Raw genomic sequence first — 17,986 nt, forward strand, 5'->3', positions numbered from 1 at the left:
CTGTACATTGTGTCCTCCTCCCCCCTTATATTCATATGTAAGCATCCTTGTTAAACCTGGGGCAGGGGGGTGGGAGGGGGGCTCTTCGTCCTGATTAGTGTCTTTACAAGCTCAGAGGGGCAGTAAGTAGAAAGCTGGCATCTGCACCTACCTCTCTCTGGGGCTGGCCGAGCCCCGGGTCAGCAGCACGGAGGTTCAGGACGTGCACTTCCTGGGGCAGCCCTGTTGTACCTCTGCTTGCACACCCCGACAAGACGGTGAAGCTCTCCATGAAGGCCTGGACCGGATGCGAGGCATTGACAGGAGACAACTCACACTGGGCACTGGGCTCGGGACCTGCAGAGGAAATCACAAACACAAATCCCTCAGAAACAGCAATGAATTGTGCCACAGTTAAATTAATTATCCTAGACGATCCAGCCATGGCCAGTCCACCAGAAGAACCTCTCCAGGTAAGTGGTTTCCGAACTCCATGGCAAGAAAGCTTAGCCTAGTCTAAAACCACCAATTTCTAAATTCCTTGTAGATGATTTTGATGTGTATTTGCCTATGGAAATTCCCTTTTAGACACACAAGTCATGAATGTATTCCTCTGGATGGAGGAAACCTCCTGTGTGACATCTGTGTTCAATTCTTCTTCCTCTTTTAGGAAAAACAACAAAAAAAAACACACAGAAATAAATGGAATAAATTGCCTAAAGTCCAATGATAGTATGAATAAATAATATTTAACAACTAAAGTTTCACCCCAAAAGTATAAGATACAGTCCCTAACCTCTAAGCATGCCCTGCCTTCTCAGAGAGAGCAAACCCACCTTAAGAACACCACAAAACAAGATGTAATGAACAGGGACAACTGGGACCTGAGTTGCATAGCAAAGTTTGGGCCAGAGAGCAGGGAAAAATCCTCCCAAGAAAGGGAGAAGCATATGAGTGGAGCCTCAAACAGAAAAAGTAGAACCCTGGTCACACTTGGCTCCTGCTTCCTCATTCTCCCTTTCTCCAATAATCAGAACTTAAATCCTAACATCCCTTCCTGCCTATCCCTCCCTCCTAGGGTCCTCACTGGCTCTGTCTCTAGGCGACTACACATCTTCCTAAAAAGACACTCAAGCATCCAAGCTCTCCAAGCCACCTTCCATGCAAGCACGGACCAGCCCACCCAGGGTGCTCAGTGGGATGGTCACTCCCCGTACGAAGGCATGTCCCTGTCATCTCGGCCGGCATGTCTGTCCCTTACGGACTGCTGGCCTGAAAATAAAGCCCAAGCTCCCTAATCAAGCACATAAGGCCCTTCCTAACAACTCCCTTCCTCTCCTCCAGCCTCCCCCCACCCCACTCCAGCAACCCCAATGCATCTTAACTGTACATCTTTATTCAAGCTTGTTTCCTTCACCCAAATTCCTGCTCCACTTTAACTTTGCCCCACAACAAACAGCCCAAGATGAGAGAAGTCCTCTTCCTCCATCCTCACATAATTCCTCTGCCCATCTCAGCAACTTCTACACTGTAATGACCAGTACATTTCCATCTGTCTTTGCTAGTCTGGTATGACCCCCTGGACAGTGGACTACTCATCTTTGTATCCTCAGCACCCATCATAGCACCTGGCATGTACAAGATGCTCAAAAAATAATTGTAACATGAATCACTGAGCTTTAAAATACATTGCTCCCTCCCTGATTGGTGATTAAGGGCACCATTCTGGGGACTTGGATTTAGCAGTAGGCGACTAAGAGGGGAATGACTGAGGTACAATCCCACTTGGGCCTCACTGCACACTGGCTGGATGACTGACAGAGAGGAACATCCAAGAAGGAGGAGGAACCGCGATAGTCCTCTGCAAGTTTGGTGTTGTCCCCATTTGATACCTGGGGAGACTGGGACTTGAACAATCAGCATCCACTAAACCACAGCATCCTCTAAACCACAGCCTCCCAAGGGGAACCCAATGAAAGACCTGGACACACTCCAATTAGTTCTTCCTGACTCCTACATATTAAAAGTACTCTCCAGGATCACAGCCCCAGTGTAAAATGCAAATGCCGTTCAGAACCAGGCAATCCTGCACGCCCACTGCTAGACCATAAGCAGACACCCTGCCTGGTGTGCCAAGTCTATTTCAGAACTCACGGAAATTATCGAGGCTGATAGAAGTTATCTGGTCTGAAATGAAGTATGTACCTTCTCAAATAATCACTGTGGCTCTCTGTGCTGCTGTACTGTGCCCAGCTGCTTTCTGAGAAACTGAGGTGGTGAAGGAAGATGTCACAGTAGCAAAAGGCAGGAGGTACTGGACCTCTGGTTCTCAGAAGTCTCCATGTAGGGCGAACAGTATGAGCAGGTGCCCTCCCTACTGTTTCCCCTTTGGGCCTCTCCAACCACAGTGGGCTACTGGTGTACTTGGCACCCCAGAGCTCCAGAGTCTCCTACTCCTACTCAACTTCAGAAACACACTCAACTCTGGGGAACTGGTTTCACAGCTTCATGCCATGAATGTGCCTTTATCACAAATTAAGCCCAAATAAAAATGCTTTTCAGGGTGGGCGGATGGGTGAATTAGGTGATGGGGATTAAGGAAGGCACTTGTGGTGATGCTTGGAAGTGCTGAGTCACTATACTGTACACCCTGAATGAATACTACGTTGCATGTTAATTAACTGAAATTGAAACAAAAACTTAAAAAGGAGCACCTGGCTGGTTCAGTCAGTAAAGCATCTGACTCTTGATCCTGGGGCATGAGTTTGGTTTTTTCTTTTTTTTAAGATTTTTATTTATTTATTTGAGAGAGAGAGACCAAGCACAAGGGAGAGCACGAGTGAGCGGAGTGGGGAAAAGAGAGAAGGAGAAGCAGGACTCTCTGATGAGCAGGGAGCCTGACTCCAGCTAGCTCCCAGGATCCTGGGATCACAACCTGAGTCAAAGGTAGACAATTAACTGACTAAACCACCAGGCACCTCTGGGGCCGTGAGTTTGAGCCCCACGCTGGGTACAGAGATTACACACACACCCACACAAAATAAAAATAAAAATTAAAAAACAAACAAAAAACCTTTTCAGCTCCATTTTTGTATGCATGTGCAAAGTTCCAACTGGTTGTACCCAGAACACATCTGCAATCTGCTTGACTCTCCCTCCTCCTTGCAGTGCCACCATCACCCATCAGGATCTTCCTTAAAATCACCACAGTGCTCATCTCCACACTGGGGTTAAAGGAAAAACTCACTGACAACAAATCAGGGGATAAGGTCTTTCCCAAAGTGGGGAGGAAATCAGAGAGGGGAACCCCCAGTACTAAGGACTAGCAATCCTCACTTAGAATCCATGGTTTCTGTCCTGCCAGAGTCCAGGGCAGGGAAAATCCCACTTAATGGGCTACAGCTCCAGCCCTGTGTTATAGAAGTCAGCCCAAGGTCAAAGAAAAAAGAAAGCAATGCACAGGGCATGCTCTGATCAAGTGACTGGATAACTGCACTCTACAGATACCCACTGGGGTAAATGTTTAAACACACTCCATATAGAGTATCTCTAACCACCAGACACACCAAAGTAGTTAGTTTTTGAGGCTCCTTTACTGAATTTATAGCCACACACACACACACACAAAAAAAAAAAAAAAAAAAAAAGCTATACAATGATTAAGCTATCCTTAAAGCCAAAAAGGCAAGAAAGCAAGAAAAACAAGAAAGTAGGAATTATCCACCATTAATCCTCCAAGGGTAGAGAAATGGTGCCTTCAATAATTAACACACAATGTCAGTCTGGTGTAGTAAAAACAGTAAGTCGCTCCTATTTACTAAGTGCTCACTACAGGCTAGGCAATACTAGTCTATATGACCTTGAACATCATTACAAGGAAGGTATTACCCATATTTTAAAGAAAAGGAAAATAAATTCAAGGAACTTAAGTAAGTGCTTTAAGGTTGCCCAGTCACCCAAGCACTGAGACTCACACCTACTTCTGGGGCTCACATCTATGTATGGTGAAATTTTCATTAGAAAACATTGGACATTTATGGAAGAATTATATGAATTCTCTACAATCTCTCTCAGAAGACAGAAGCAGAAGGAATACTTCCTAACTCATTGTATTTGGTCAGCATTACCCTAATACCAAAACCAGACAAAAACATTGCAAGAAAACTAGAGACCAGTATCTCTCATAAACATAGATGCAAAAATCATCAAAATAAAAAAAACAACAACTAGTAAATTGAATCCAACAATGTAAAAAAGAACTAAACAGCACAACCAAGTAGGATTTATCCAGATACACACATCTGAAATTCAACTGATGTAATTCATCTCACCAATTGGCTGAAGAAGAAAAATCAGAAGAAAAAAGTCACATAATCATATCAACAGATGCAGAAAAAACATTGGACAAAATCTAAGTCAATCATGATAAAAACTCTGAGCAAACTTCAACAAGAGCTTCCTCTACTGGATAAAGAGCATTAAAAGAAAGAAAAAAAGAAAGAAAGAAAGAAAGAAAGAAAGAGAAAGAAAAAGAAAGAAAAGGAAAGGAAAAAAAAACCAACCCTAGAGCTAACATCATACTTATTAATGTAGAGAAACTAGAAGCTTTCTCATTAACATCACAACTAAGGCAAGGATGTCCCCTCTCACCACTCCTTTTCGACACTGTACCGGAAGTCCTAGCTAACGTCTGCAGCTAGGTATGACCATGTGACCAAATTCTGGTTAGTAAGCTATAACCAGAGGGGGTACATGCAATTTCTAGGAGGTTTCTTATGAAGGGAAGGAACTGTGTTCTTCTGCCCTTACCTCCTTCCCGTTGGCTGGAATACAGACGTCCTGGGTAGGGCATAATGTCGAGCACCCAAATACACTCAAATATTAACGAGGAACGGGGGAGCGAGAGGAAATGCTGCAATGGGCAAAGGATTTCATACAAATAGGAGATTCTATCTCAGAGTTGTCCCTTTCACTCTTCACCAGTAGCCAAAACTTCCATCTTGTATCAAAGGCGGGTGGGGGGAATCCACCATGAGATGAGGGAGGTGGCATTACCAGTTGCTAAAAATCAAGTTCCAGCTGGGGCTTTCCTACCCCCAAATGTCACAGCAGGCAGGAACCACAAACTTGTTTTCATCCTCACCTCCCAAACACTCTGCTGATTAAGGCCCTTCTCTCCAGGTGGCACAACACTTCCCTGGCCAGCAGCAAGCCCCCAGCCTCCTCTCACCTGTGGGTCAGCCCCAGGACTTGCTGATCCCCTCTTGAAGCCACAGCCTGCCTCTCTGCACCGGCCTCCAGGCATTCGCCACATGCCTCCAGTCCTTCTACTGCAGGCTGCTCACCTCACACAAGCCCAGAGCCACATCCAGGGAGCAGAGCTTCCACCAGGAAGCCTGGGAGCCACCTCCAGGCCCTACCATACGAGTCTAAGCCAGCTAGGCGGCCACCACGGAGCCCAGATGCTGCGCTTCCTCGCCGCAAAGGCTTGGAAACCAGGAAAACATGTTCCAAAACCCGGTCTGACTCATCTGCTCACTTCTGTGGTGAACTGTGAGCGCTGGGGCTGCTGGTGCAGGCTCTCCCTGACAGCCTCAGAAAGCTGGGAGTTCTCTCTTGTGGCCACTACTGCAAACCCACAGCCCTTCCTTCCCTGAGCAATCCCTTCCCCACAGTCAGGAGGCAAGGGAGCGTCATGCTTTGTGATGATCAGCACAGCAAAAGCTACAAGACCACAGGAAAGATCAACTGGGCACAAACACCGGACCGGAAGGCAACAATGCCATAAATATGCACTCCTGGTCACCTTGCACCATTCTTTACAATTAAGAGGCATTTAAAAAGGGGGGGGGGGCATTTTACAGACACTTTATCTGAAGCCTCACAGAAACTTTAACATGGAGAAACCAGATATTATTTCCACTCTTAAGTAAAATGGTGCAGCCCCAGAGTGGGGTAGCTATCCTGACACAGTGTTTCTTGATAGTAACACACTCACAGTTCACCTCCAGAGACATTCTGCAAGGCTGCCTCCCTATCTGGGTATTTCTGTTTATTCTAAGCATCTAGTATATGCCCCATCCAGCATTGTTTGGGAGTAATTCCCAAAGAAGTCTAACGTTCCCTTGGTCTGAAAGCATGAGCTGAGTTTATCCTTCTCTGCTGGCCGCACAAGCAATTCCCCCAAATCCTGCCGGGTGTTGTGTTTCGTTCACGTGTCCTCTTTCCTACCCTGAAGCCAGACTCTGATTTTCCGTAGACCTTCCTCAGTAGAGGAAGTAGAGGTCTACTTCTTCAGTAGACCTTCCTCAGCCACCAGGACCAACCCATGACCCCTATTTGCCCACAAGACACTACTTCTGTTGGCTAAAAACATGGACCTGAAGACAGCACAGATTCAAGTCAACCCTGTGGTGAGAAACTCTCTCAGTGGCCCAGACCAAGTGGCCTCCTTCACAAAGCAGGGCCCTCTGTTCAGCAGCTGGGCCCCCTGGGGCAACACTGTGGGGCATCCGATGACAGCCTAGGCCTTCGCCTCCTGGGAGAAGCCAGGGTTTAATTCTTCATGAGTACGGTTATCATAACCCTTCTCTGGGCCATACACTGTGCACATGTTGTTTCTAATCCTCGTAATATCGCTGTAAATACAGTGTTAAAAACCCCATTTTTGAGTGGTGGAAACTGTTAACTGATACAGGCTAAGTAACTTGCCACAGTAGGAGCAGGACGGGATTCGAACCTGGTCTCACAGGTATGAGTCACCGCCTGCGTCCACCCTGCATTTTCCTGGCCTTCACCTCAGGGCTTCATGAACAAACGGACTTACGGGTCAAACAAACACATTTACTCATATTTGATCAAATAACTGCTTGGTCCACACTTGCAACTTTTTGGTCGACTTCAAAGGCATCATAAACTCAACGAGAAAGCACAAGATCATTTTGCATTTTACCAAATGTTGTCTTCCTCTTTTTCACTCATGTTTGCTTATCTGCACACAAGGGAAATGTTCCTAAGATCTGGCTATCACATCAATGTCTAAATTCCCAGTTCCACTTAAAGAAAAAAATGCAAATGGACTCACCCTTTCATTATGTCCTTTAGCTCCAACACAGCATTCCGATCTCAGTTACAGAACCCCCACATCCACACTGGCTGCGGGCCAGCCCTAAGGCCTGACAGAATGCAGACGAAGCATCTGGGAACAGATGCCTTTGCTGCACACACTTTAAACTTAATCTGTCCCCAAAGAAATTAATATCACACCTCACGCAAGGAGTAAAATATTGGGGGTGGGGGAGTGATTGTTTGGGGGAAGGAACAATAACTAATTTTCACATTTAATAAATGTGATCCTTAAGTATTTTAAATATGAAGGCACACCATGTTGACACAAACATCTGGTACCTATTGCCCATAATTTCCAGCACACAGACTCCCCATATCACCCAGGGTACTCATGAGGAGTATGTGTTCAGGAGCAATAAAAGTGGTAAAGATGCAGAGGGAATCAAGGGGTAACATTATAGCCTGGGACCAAGACACTGCAGTGGGGAGATTTTATTCCAACAACACCATTGGCTAATAAGGGTTTCTGTTATTGTCCCACAGGGAATTCTGCAATGCTGTCAGCTGTGAAGAGGGACAAACTCCCACAGACTGTACGCCTGGGCACTGCAGGATCTATTCTGCCCCTAAGCTGGAAATTCTTTCTACCCCCACTGGATGCAAGAATCTGTAGGAAAGCGCACCCACGGATGACTTGTCAGCCAATAGTACAGCATGGCTCTAAGTGAGCTACATGCAAGGGAATGAGACAAGTGCCAGGATATGATGCAAAAGCAAAGCTCCAGGAAAAAAACACCTGGAAGGCCAGAGCTCAATAGTGCCTGCAGCAACACAACATATGCTGGTGTTGGTGTTTATACCATCTCAAATTACACCACTTTGGAGCTACAACCCCTTGTGGATGGAACTATGGAATGTACCACCATTAAAATCCAAAGGGGGCCCTTCTACCAAAGTCCCACCTAGATTTTTCAACAATAAAACTTGGCTTAAGGCTAAAGCTTATCCTAAGTAGGAAAGAGACAAGCAGAAGAGTTTCTAGTATTCTATAACCTGAAATGCATATTTATCAGGGGGGAAAAAAAAGCCACATTTTTTTATAGCACAAATCCTTACACATCTCTTAACCACAGTTTCATCCTCCAAGTGAATACCTAAATCCAGACCCTCCTCCTGACAAACAAACCATCTTCCAAGATGTCAAGTGCCATTGTTGGGCCAAAAGCCAATGCGTATTTGTATACTGTTGTGTTCAAATCATGGTAAAACCATACTGAAGAATTTCCTGTGTTCAAGTTGTGTTTTTAAAAGTTCAAAAAGAAACAATGGGCAGGGTATCCTTAAGAATTTAAATTCTCAGTGTTGGGAAGTGCCAGGTTATAAAGGGCACTCACTCTTCCATCTAAGCAAGATACCACTACGCAACCAAGAGTCTCAGAGAGGACTCATACGGCTCTCGGAGGAAGTGTGTTTTCTCCTGTTTTTTATCATCTGAAGAGAACAGGTAGTAGAGGAAGTATGTTCCAGAAGTTATCACTAGGCACAGCAAGAGAAGAGTTCCTGTATTAGACACACAGTGGTAACAGGAGGAGTACTAGACCAGGAAATAGGAGAGCCGCCATTTTACATCCAGATCTGCTACTTACTAGCTGCTTAACTTTGTCCTTTAGCTTCCCATAATCTTCTTCTCTCTTATTTCATGAGAGGCTCATAGATCAAGGAGACACCATATATACCAAAGCTTTACAAATTTCAAGTACTATTAGATACATAAAGTCCTTTGAGGGAAAGAGAAATAAATGAATGAAAAAATTTTCTCCATTGAAAAAATGTTTTCTTTATGAGTTTTTCAATGATTAATAAAATATCTAAGATAAGATGTTCTTCTACTACTCCCTAGCCACTACTCCCCAAAAAATACTTCTAGGAATTGCAGTGGAAAGATTTAGAATAAAAGTATGTGCAGTATTAGAGTAAAAATTCCTGTTGTCTGAGCAAATTCTTTAAGTACAATTCCCAAACGATAGAAGAGTCCGTGTTTCTGCCTCCAGGGAATTTCCAAAATCCAGAGAGTAATCTGGTATCATTTTGGCTGACTTTCTTCTTGTTTATTTTTAATCTAGAAGATGAAAAGATGTTCCTATTCTGACAAGATCTAAAGGAAGCTAGGAATACAGGGGACACTGGCTCCCCTTCAGTATTCAATTACAGGGAGATCCAAATGAATGGATACAAATCATGGATGTTATTGCTGTATCAAATGGCTCAGCACTGAGACCAAGAACGAATTAGAAGACTGGAACGATGGAAGAAAACGGAATGTTTTCTCTTTTGTGAGTCTGAGGTAAACAAAATCATTAAAACAAAGTCTACTTCTTTATTAAAAGAAATATACTTCATTGATCTGAATTCAAAATATTAAACACAATTTAGGCATGTAACCAATAAAAATTGTAATTTGATTCCTACCAATGCAATATTTTCCGGCAAAGTGAGACCTGCAGCACTGGAAAGTTGACCCTCATTAACCCTGAGGGAGGATGTCACCAAACCAAACCTATTTTGTCCATCAGACCTCAACTTAAACCTGGATGTCGCTAACCTGATTTTCTTTTGTTTCCCTCTAGCAAACTGATTATCTGATGAGAAAGAAAAATATGGGAGGAAAGAGGTAAAGATGGGCAAAAAACCAGAGAGGTACAACATGCTACTGTGAGCATTCTCTGGGACCGGTGAGCCCCCAGTTAAGACTGGGGTTCGGGATCTGGGTAAGTGCGAGACAAGCAGCTGTAAGTGGGGGAGGGGTGTGGTCAGGAAGGATGGAAGGAGAAAACCACAAATGCTGGGAGTTGAATCAAGGCCTGTAACCACTGGTCCTGATTACATACAGGAGATAAGAAATTAAAAATAAAAATCTACCAACTTTTGTTTTGGCCATGTAAAATATTACTAATTATAGCCATGTGTACAAACTGGGCCACAAACTAAATAAAATATATTTACTTAAAGGATTTTATATATAATCTGGGCACTCAGCAATTGGTTGTTAAAAGGCATGAAGGACATATTTTGCATGAATGCCAAATTATCAAGCATCAACTCAATTACAGTAATAAACCATATTCCCTCCTCTTCAAGCTAGGTAGCTCACTGCTCAACTATTTCTGTTAAGAGGAAAACAAAGCTGACAGTTTTTAGAGAAATCTATGAACGACTGGTGTGCTATCACTCCTTTCACAGTGAAGCTAAAAGGTTCAGAAGAAACCGTGGAGCTGGTATTTCCAGAGTCTGCAGCAGTTACGGGTCAATCAAGTGGCACCACCGATAAGACTACTAGGTGTAGACCAGGGAATAGGAGCATGGTGCCTGGGTAAAGAGCCCTGGCCCGGAGCCACATCTTCCTACCTGATTAAATCAAGGGACTCCATGAATGTGTTATACCTATTATCCTTTTCATTTATAGCCAATAACAGCTCCTAGTTATAAATCTATTTGGGCATTTGTTTGCGTGCCATTTATTAACTTCGGCATATGTGTTTATGTGTCTTATGCTTAGTTCGAAACCCTATGAGGGCAAGGATCATACAAGTCTCTTGTGCTTATCCTCTTTCTCTGCCAGAGCCTAGCACAGTGCCTGGCACATGGCAGGTGCTCCCAATACTGGCTGGGTGATGAATTCCTCAATCAATCAAAACCCTGGTTCTCTACAGACCATGAAGCCAATGCCTCGGGTCTGTGTCTCAGTCTTGCCACACTTTAGCCTTGTAACCAGGGGAGTTACTTAACCACTCATGTCTTTGGTTCTTCCCCTATGCACTGGGGATAATCATAGTAACTGCCCCATAGACAGTTCTTAGGATTAACTCTTTTTTTTTTTTTTAAGATTTTATTTATTCATTTGACAGAGAGAAAGACAGGGAGAGATGGAACACAAGCAGGGGGAGTGGGAGAGGGAGAAACAGGCTTCCTGTTGAGCAGGGAGCCTGATGTGGGGCTCCATCTCAGGACCCTGTGATCATGACCTGAGCTGAAGGCAAATGCTTGACGACTCAGCCACCCAGGCACCCGGATTAACTCATTTTTATTATCATCTGACTCTATTATTACCATCTCTCCAGCTATGGCCTGTGTCCTGAAAAGAAAAATACTTTTCAACCTATCTCAACCTCCTTTTGCATTAGGAATCGCAGAAGAGTAGAGCTTATAGGAAACTGGGCTCCATGGAGATCAGTGTCCTCACCATCGCCCTCAGGGTGCGGGGGACCACTATGGGCATATTTCATTATACTGCACTTTGTGTTACGGTGCTTTACAGATACTGTTGTTTTTGTTTTAATCAATTCCAGGTTTGTGGCAACCCTGTGTTGAGCAAGTCTATCAGCAGCATTTTCAGGATAGGATTTGCTCCCTTCATGTCTCTGCATCACATTCTGGTAATTCTTGCAACGTTTCAAACTTTTTCATTATTATATTTGTGATCAGTGGTTGCAACTCATAGGAAACTCAGGTAATGGCTAGCATTTTTAAGCAATATTTTAAAATTAAGGTATGTACATTAGGGTTATTTTTTACACATAATCCTACTACACACTTAAGAGACTACAATAAAGTGTAAACATAACTTTTATATGTACTGGGAAACCAAAAAATTCATTTGACTCACTTTATCGTGATACTGGCTTTATTGCAGCGGTCTGGAACCCAACCCACAATATCTCCGAGATGTGCCTGTATGAACTAGTTGATGAGAAGGCCTTCTAGTTCAATCCTTCCTAGTTTTTTTCAGACAAGTCCTGCCATAACTTCCAGTCCTAGAAATGCAAAATTAATGTACCAAGATAGGTCTGACCATGGTCCCCAGTTTTAGTGGCTGTACTCCTACAAAATTCCTGCTTCACTGGATGTTGACCATACTCCAAAAAAAAAGAAAAGAAAAGAAAAAGACAATTCCTATCCAACCCAAATGTCATGCTATGTATTCCTTTATCACTGATATACTTAACTCCTTCTAGAAAAGAAATTGAGGGACTCGTAATAAAAAATTTTAAATGGGCTTAGAAACCCACTTAAGCTGCCAATCAATTAAAAACTGGCAATGACAAAAAGAAATCTCAAAGAACTTAGTTAAAGGAAACTACTTCATCTGAGTGCCGTACCTGAGCTTTCTAGTAGCCAAGGTAAAAGAGAAACTTTTAAGTGATGCTTAAAAGATCTCATTTAAAAAAACAAACAAACAAAAAACTCATAAAAAAGAAAATGAGTCAGCTCTTTGGATAAGAAAACATTATTCCTAAGTCTGAATTTCAGAGGCCTGTGATAATGCAAGGATCAGTGATTTCAAGTGTCATTTTATAAAAAGTACAGACGTATAAATTTTCTTACATGGCCTCATTAAAAACAGAGGGAATACACTCTATAGTGAATTTAAAAAAAAAAAAGATTTTATTTATTTATTTGACAGACAGATCACAAGTAGGCAGAGAGAGAGAGAGAGAGTCAGAGAGAGAGAGAGAGGAGGAAGCAGGCTCCCCACTGAGCAGAGAGCCAGATGCGGGGCTCAATCCCAGGACCCTGAGATCATGACCTGAGCTGAAGGCAGAAGCTTTAACCCACTGAGCCACCCAGGCACCCCTCTATAGTCAATTTCATTCAGGGGTCCAGGTAATTCTCTCTGACATACATGCACAAAAACTTCTTTTCTAGAACTAGAAGGGGATTTTTTGGTTTTTACTTTTTAAACCAATAATTTTTTTTTTTTAAAGATTTTATTTATTTGTCAGAGAGAGCAAGCGAGAGCGAGCACAGGCAGACAGAGTGGAAGGCAGAGTCAGACGGAGAAGCAGGCTCCCTGCGGAGCAAGGAGCCCGATATGGGACTCGATCCCAGGACGCTGGGATCATGACCTGAGCCGAAGGCAGCTGCTTAACCAACTGAGCCACCCAGGCGCCCCTAAACCAATAATTTACACCAATGTATGTACAAAGGCAAAAAACAAAGTGGCATTAGTTTGCTAAAGGCATTTGGAGGATTTTCTCATCTTGCTTTTTAAAAACGCGCCATTCAATTAGCCCAAAGTTTCAGATTTTGTGGGCACCTGGCTGGCTCAGTCAGCTGAGGATATGACTCTTGATCTCATCAGGGTTATGGGTTTGAGTCCCACATTGGGTGTGGAGATTACTTAAAAAAGAAAAAAAAAATCTTAAAAAAAAAAGTTTTAGATTTTCCTATGCTATTCGAAGTCCACGAGCAACTTCTGAAAATTGAAACAGAGTTTCCAGTTCAACACAAGACTAGAAGAGAGGGGTCTGATTCAGTCAAACCGTATTTAACCTAAAGACAAATATAAGAAATTATTATACTGGGGTGCCTGGGTGGCTCCTCTGCCTTAGGCTCAGGTCATAATCCCAGGGTCCTAGGACGGAGCCCCTCATTCGCATTAGGCTGTCTGCTCGGTGGGGGGAACCTGCTTCCCCTTCTCCCTCTGCCTTCCTCTTTGTCTGCTTGTGATCTCTGTCTGTCAAATAAATAAATAAAATCTTTTTAAAAAAATTATTATACTGCTGTTTAATAAACTCCCCACAAATTTAAAGCTGAGATCAATGAGATACCCATGCAGAAACCACATGCACTAAGCATGGTCATGACAATTGCCACACACAGTAAAGTCCTGTCAAACATACATCTGTACGTGACAAAGAAGCCTTTCAAAACTGATGTGTCACCGGATGTTTCAAAGCTCAACTTTTTTTTTTTTTTTAAAGTCTGTCATATTCAATCAAAGCAATTTCTGTTTTTCAGAAATCTATGTATTATTGGGGGGGGGATCTTTTCTTCGGTGTTTTTCCACTCTGAATCAACTAGCTCCTCTCTTTTCCTCACAAGTGAACCTTCGGAAACCACTCTGCCACAGGGAGTTCACATTCTCTCACATGGAGACAAACTCTAATACTTTCAAATGGTCAATCTAAAAAAGAAATCCTGTGCATGCCAATTCCTAAAACAAAAAGAACTTTGTTTCAACATTTGCACAGAAAAATGTACCAAAGGTTAATCCATTATTTAAAGTAATAATTAATTCCTTCTCCCAGTATTTAATATCGTATTCCCTACTCCCCCCTCCCTTACTTCATCTGGGCCAAAGAGCCACCGTACCACCATACAACAAATGCTTCATTTGTTCAGCACTGACTGGTAATGAGATATCCCACATAAGCAAATCTTCCAAATAAGCAAGGATTTACTCCTTTCAAGAAAGAGACTTAAGTCATTTTTATGGGAAATCTACCTAAAATGTACTACATACATAGTCCTTTCCTGGCCACCTTAAATATTCTGAGCATCCTGACTATCACTAAATTTTTTTTTGAGGACTTGGGGGTCATCATTATGAATACTAATTACAATTTATTAAATTTCAGTAGCTATTTCAGTTTCTGTCTCTACACCAAATGGTCCCACATTTGTGTTTTATACTTCTGCCTATCCTTTTTATACTCAGTTTTTCTACCCTGGCTGCAGGTCTGTCTCTCTGCTCCAAGCCCATCACATGTCATCTTTCATACTCAATTCTAAGCCAACAGCTTGGATAAGGGCCATCCCACCTACAGAGCAACCTCTATGGACTTCTGACAGCTTTCTTCCTTGGAACTCCCCACACGTTTTGGTTTTCTTCATGTGCAACGGACACACAAACTTGCTATAAAAGTGACACTGTATAACCACATTAGTGACTATATTAGCAACAATATTAGGGACGCTGTTCACGCTGACCTAATCTGAATGGCAAGCCATCAAAGAAAGTGAAGTGTATGCACTACTCAGGGTGAACTGCTGGGAATTTAGTTCACACCCAAACTGTGCTAAAGGCCTTACTCTTCTATGACTCTGGGACTTCAAGCATTTTAGAAATAATATCTTTTCAATCAAGAGGGAGAGAAAGCAAATACATGACTAGGTCTCCTGAGTATATATATGTGTGTGTGTATATATATTCTTCTTTAATTGTTCAGAATGAACAGATAATAACCTGCACATCCAGGTTAATTATAATTTTAGCATCATCTACACATTCTTCTACACTACAATTCTTCAGTGGAACTTGTAATCACCATTCCTTCCCATCTTCTCTCTCCCACCACCAGTGCTGGAGGACATGGTTGCTGCCGTCAGACTCTGCGACCATGAGTCCCTGTTTCGGGTCGGTACAAGTGATCCATGATGTACCAGACAGTGGAGGGCAGGCTGCATGCTGCCATGGCACAAGGAAGACACACAAAGCCACTCAAAAGCCACTCTACTGACATTATCGGTAGCTTTCTAAAACCAAGTCATGACACAGAATCTTCCCTGCCTTCTGATGTTAGAAACATGGGTCAGACTGCCCTCTTTGCAAACCACAATTATGGTTTAAAAAAAAAAAAAGGCAGATACTGAGAACTATCGCAGTTTCAGATTCAGAGAGGTTCACATTTTAAAGCTCTTTTCTAAAATGAAATAGTGTTTCTTTGCCCAAGAGATAATTCATAATTTATCCTAAATTTTGACCTTTTTTACTGTAAAAAGCATAGGAAGTTTCATGGAAACAATGAATGGAAGTGCACTTTTTTATTAAACAAGAACAGGAAACTTTCAGTAGTTTATGGTAAAACTACATATTTGAGCCAAAGAGAAAAATTAAACTGTGCTCTTTTAACTCCTAACTTTTCACCCTCTCCCATCCAAAACATACAAGAACATGCAGCGCTGATACCCATGAAACAAATCTCAAGACCAAGAGGAAAAATGAATATTTACAGTCTTCAAAAATATATTTCCCCCAAATTACTTAATAAGCCTCTTCACACGGACCTACACCTACTTGTTCTATTATTGCGTGGCTCAAATGAGTCATAATAAAACTCTGGAATATTAAAGACAATAAGTGAGGAAATTCCAGAAAATATAAAAACTTTCAGGGAGCCAAAACAGAACTGTATTTATTTTTCTATCCTAATGCACAGGAATGAATAAACCAACAAATAAATCAGGGATCACAAAAGTAAATACACATCTGGCTGTAGTTCTGTAACAGAGTCTTCCAAATTGACCAACTTGTCCATACTATAAAAATTATTCCCTTAAACAAAGTTAACCCCAAGCACCACCCCCTACCCAACTCTAAGAACCTTCTACTATACCAATTTAAAAACAGGTTATTTTTTAATCCATGACACCCAACACAGCAAATGACACTTAACAGGGCTCCATGAATGTTACAGAAAGGAAAAGCCCACGTGGAATTCTCATTCACTTTAGTCTTAGTCCAGCCCTGTCCAGGTCAAGGCTCCAACAGCACTAAAACATACAACCTTCCTGAGCCTCAGTTTTCTCACCTTTAAAACAGGGATAATACTTATCTTGACTAATCCCCAGGGTTGTTATGAAAGAAATGAGATCATGTACTTGAAAGTTTTTTTTTTTTTAATTCAATCAGGAAGCGCTATAAAACATAAAAATATTACCAATAAACACATGAAAAATCAGTAGAAAAGAACATCCTTTCTCCTCACTGTCCTATACCTTCTCTTTAAAAAAGCAGCTCACAGTATGCAATAATAGACCTTAAGAACACAGAGGAAAGAAAGAAGGCTTATCTTGGGGATAGAAGCCCCAGGTTCTAGTGTCGGCTCTGCCAGTAACAAGCGGCTTGCCCTGGGCCACCTGTATACTAGGGCTACTCCTGCCTTTGTTTCCAAAGCAAACTAAGGTAATGGATAACAAAGAATTCTACAAGCTTAAAAGCAAGATACCAATAGAAAAGATTGATTAATTAGAGCTGCCTAACAAAAAGTTTGGACTTCAATGGCTTTATTATCAAATCAGATGGCAGGGAAAGAAACAAACTGCCTATGGCAAGACTCATCCTAAAACACCCTCCCCGAAAGAAGGTTAAGAAAAACAGAGTGGAGAAGCTTCCTCCACAGTGGAAATACCAGTATTAATTATGTAAAGGAATGGGGGTTTTGGAAATAGGAACATGGAGGAAATAACTGTCCATCAGAACCCCTTCGAGTCCAATTAAACTTGTAAATTAACAAACTGGGTCAGATTTCCCCCATTTCTGGTTAAGGCAGAGGCAGGCAACTCTAACCCTACATGTGCATGCCCAGCATTCCAGAACAAACAGCAGCTACAGCAGAAAGCAGCAGCAGGAGAGTAAGAGGAGAAAATAGATCAACAAACTACAACAGATTGGTCACTTAGTAATTAAAAAGAAAAAAAAAAAGAAAATAACCAATTTCAAAGTTCAACTTGAGGCTGAATTCCTATCAGAAAACAACTGGAGGCCAAAGCCTACATCTGCATAATACTTTAAATCTGAGGCTGGTCTTTGGAAAAACATTTGACAAAGATTATCAAAACATCTATTTTTCTTTTTTTCTACTTACTTTTTCTCCATTACTTTTCATATTAACCCCTGAGCTTCACTCACCACTCCTGCTTTCTCAACTACAGTAAGCAAATACATATAAATATGGACTGAATAGAAACTCTGTAACATATTTTTCTGTATCTATTTTTTTTTTATCAGATATTCCTCTTTTGTAATTGCGTGAACGGCAAATATTCACACAACTAACAGCCAACCAAATGAGCTGGTGTACAGTGCTGATGTTGGAATCATCCTGACAGCGATTAGACAGTGTCAGATTCTTCCTGGATTCCCAAAACGCTCACTTTTTAAAGCCCGCATACCACGGGTTCCAGCTGTGGGGTCTTTATGGGATTTTATTTTGAAAATCACTAGAGACTGTGGTTCCCACCTACTGGCCTCAAGTGAAACTTTAGACTCCTGCTCTAAGCATTAACATTCAAATACAGCTTTACCTGGTGGGAGCACATCAAAAGCAAAATGAAGCGTTAAGAAATGTAATTACATGCATTTTTTATATCCCTCTGC

General features: G+C 42.1%; 1 protein-coding gene across 4 annotated transcripts in view; it reads right to left on the minus strand.

The window, feature by feature from the left end:
* Positions 1-17,986, minus strand: part of TGFBR3 (transforming growth factor beta receptor 3) — a 196,923-nt gene that overhangs the window by 114,556 nt on the left and 64,381 nt on the right. For all 4 annotated transcript variants that reach the window (XM_004752607.3, XM_004752606.3, XM_013056153.2 and 1 more), the window contains one exon: positions 152-336. In XM_004752607.3, coding sequence (XP_004752664.1) covers positions 152-336 — 185 coding nt within the window. The remainder of the gene's footprint in view (positions 1-151; positions 337-17,986) is intronic.

The sequence above is a fragment of the Mustela putorius genome, unplaced genomic scaffold, assembly GCF_011764305.1.
Source record: "Mustela putorius furo isolate JIRA1106 unplaced genomic scaffold, ASM1176430v1.1 tig00003853_pilon_pilon_pilon, whole genome shotgun sequence".
Classification (NCBI taxonomy): Eukaryota; Metazoa; Chordata; class Mammalia; order Carnivora; family Mustelidae; genus Mustela; species Mustela putorius.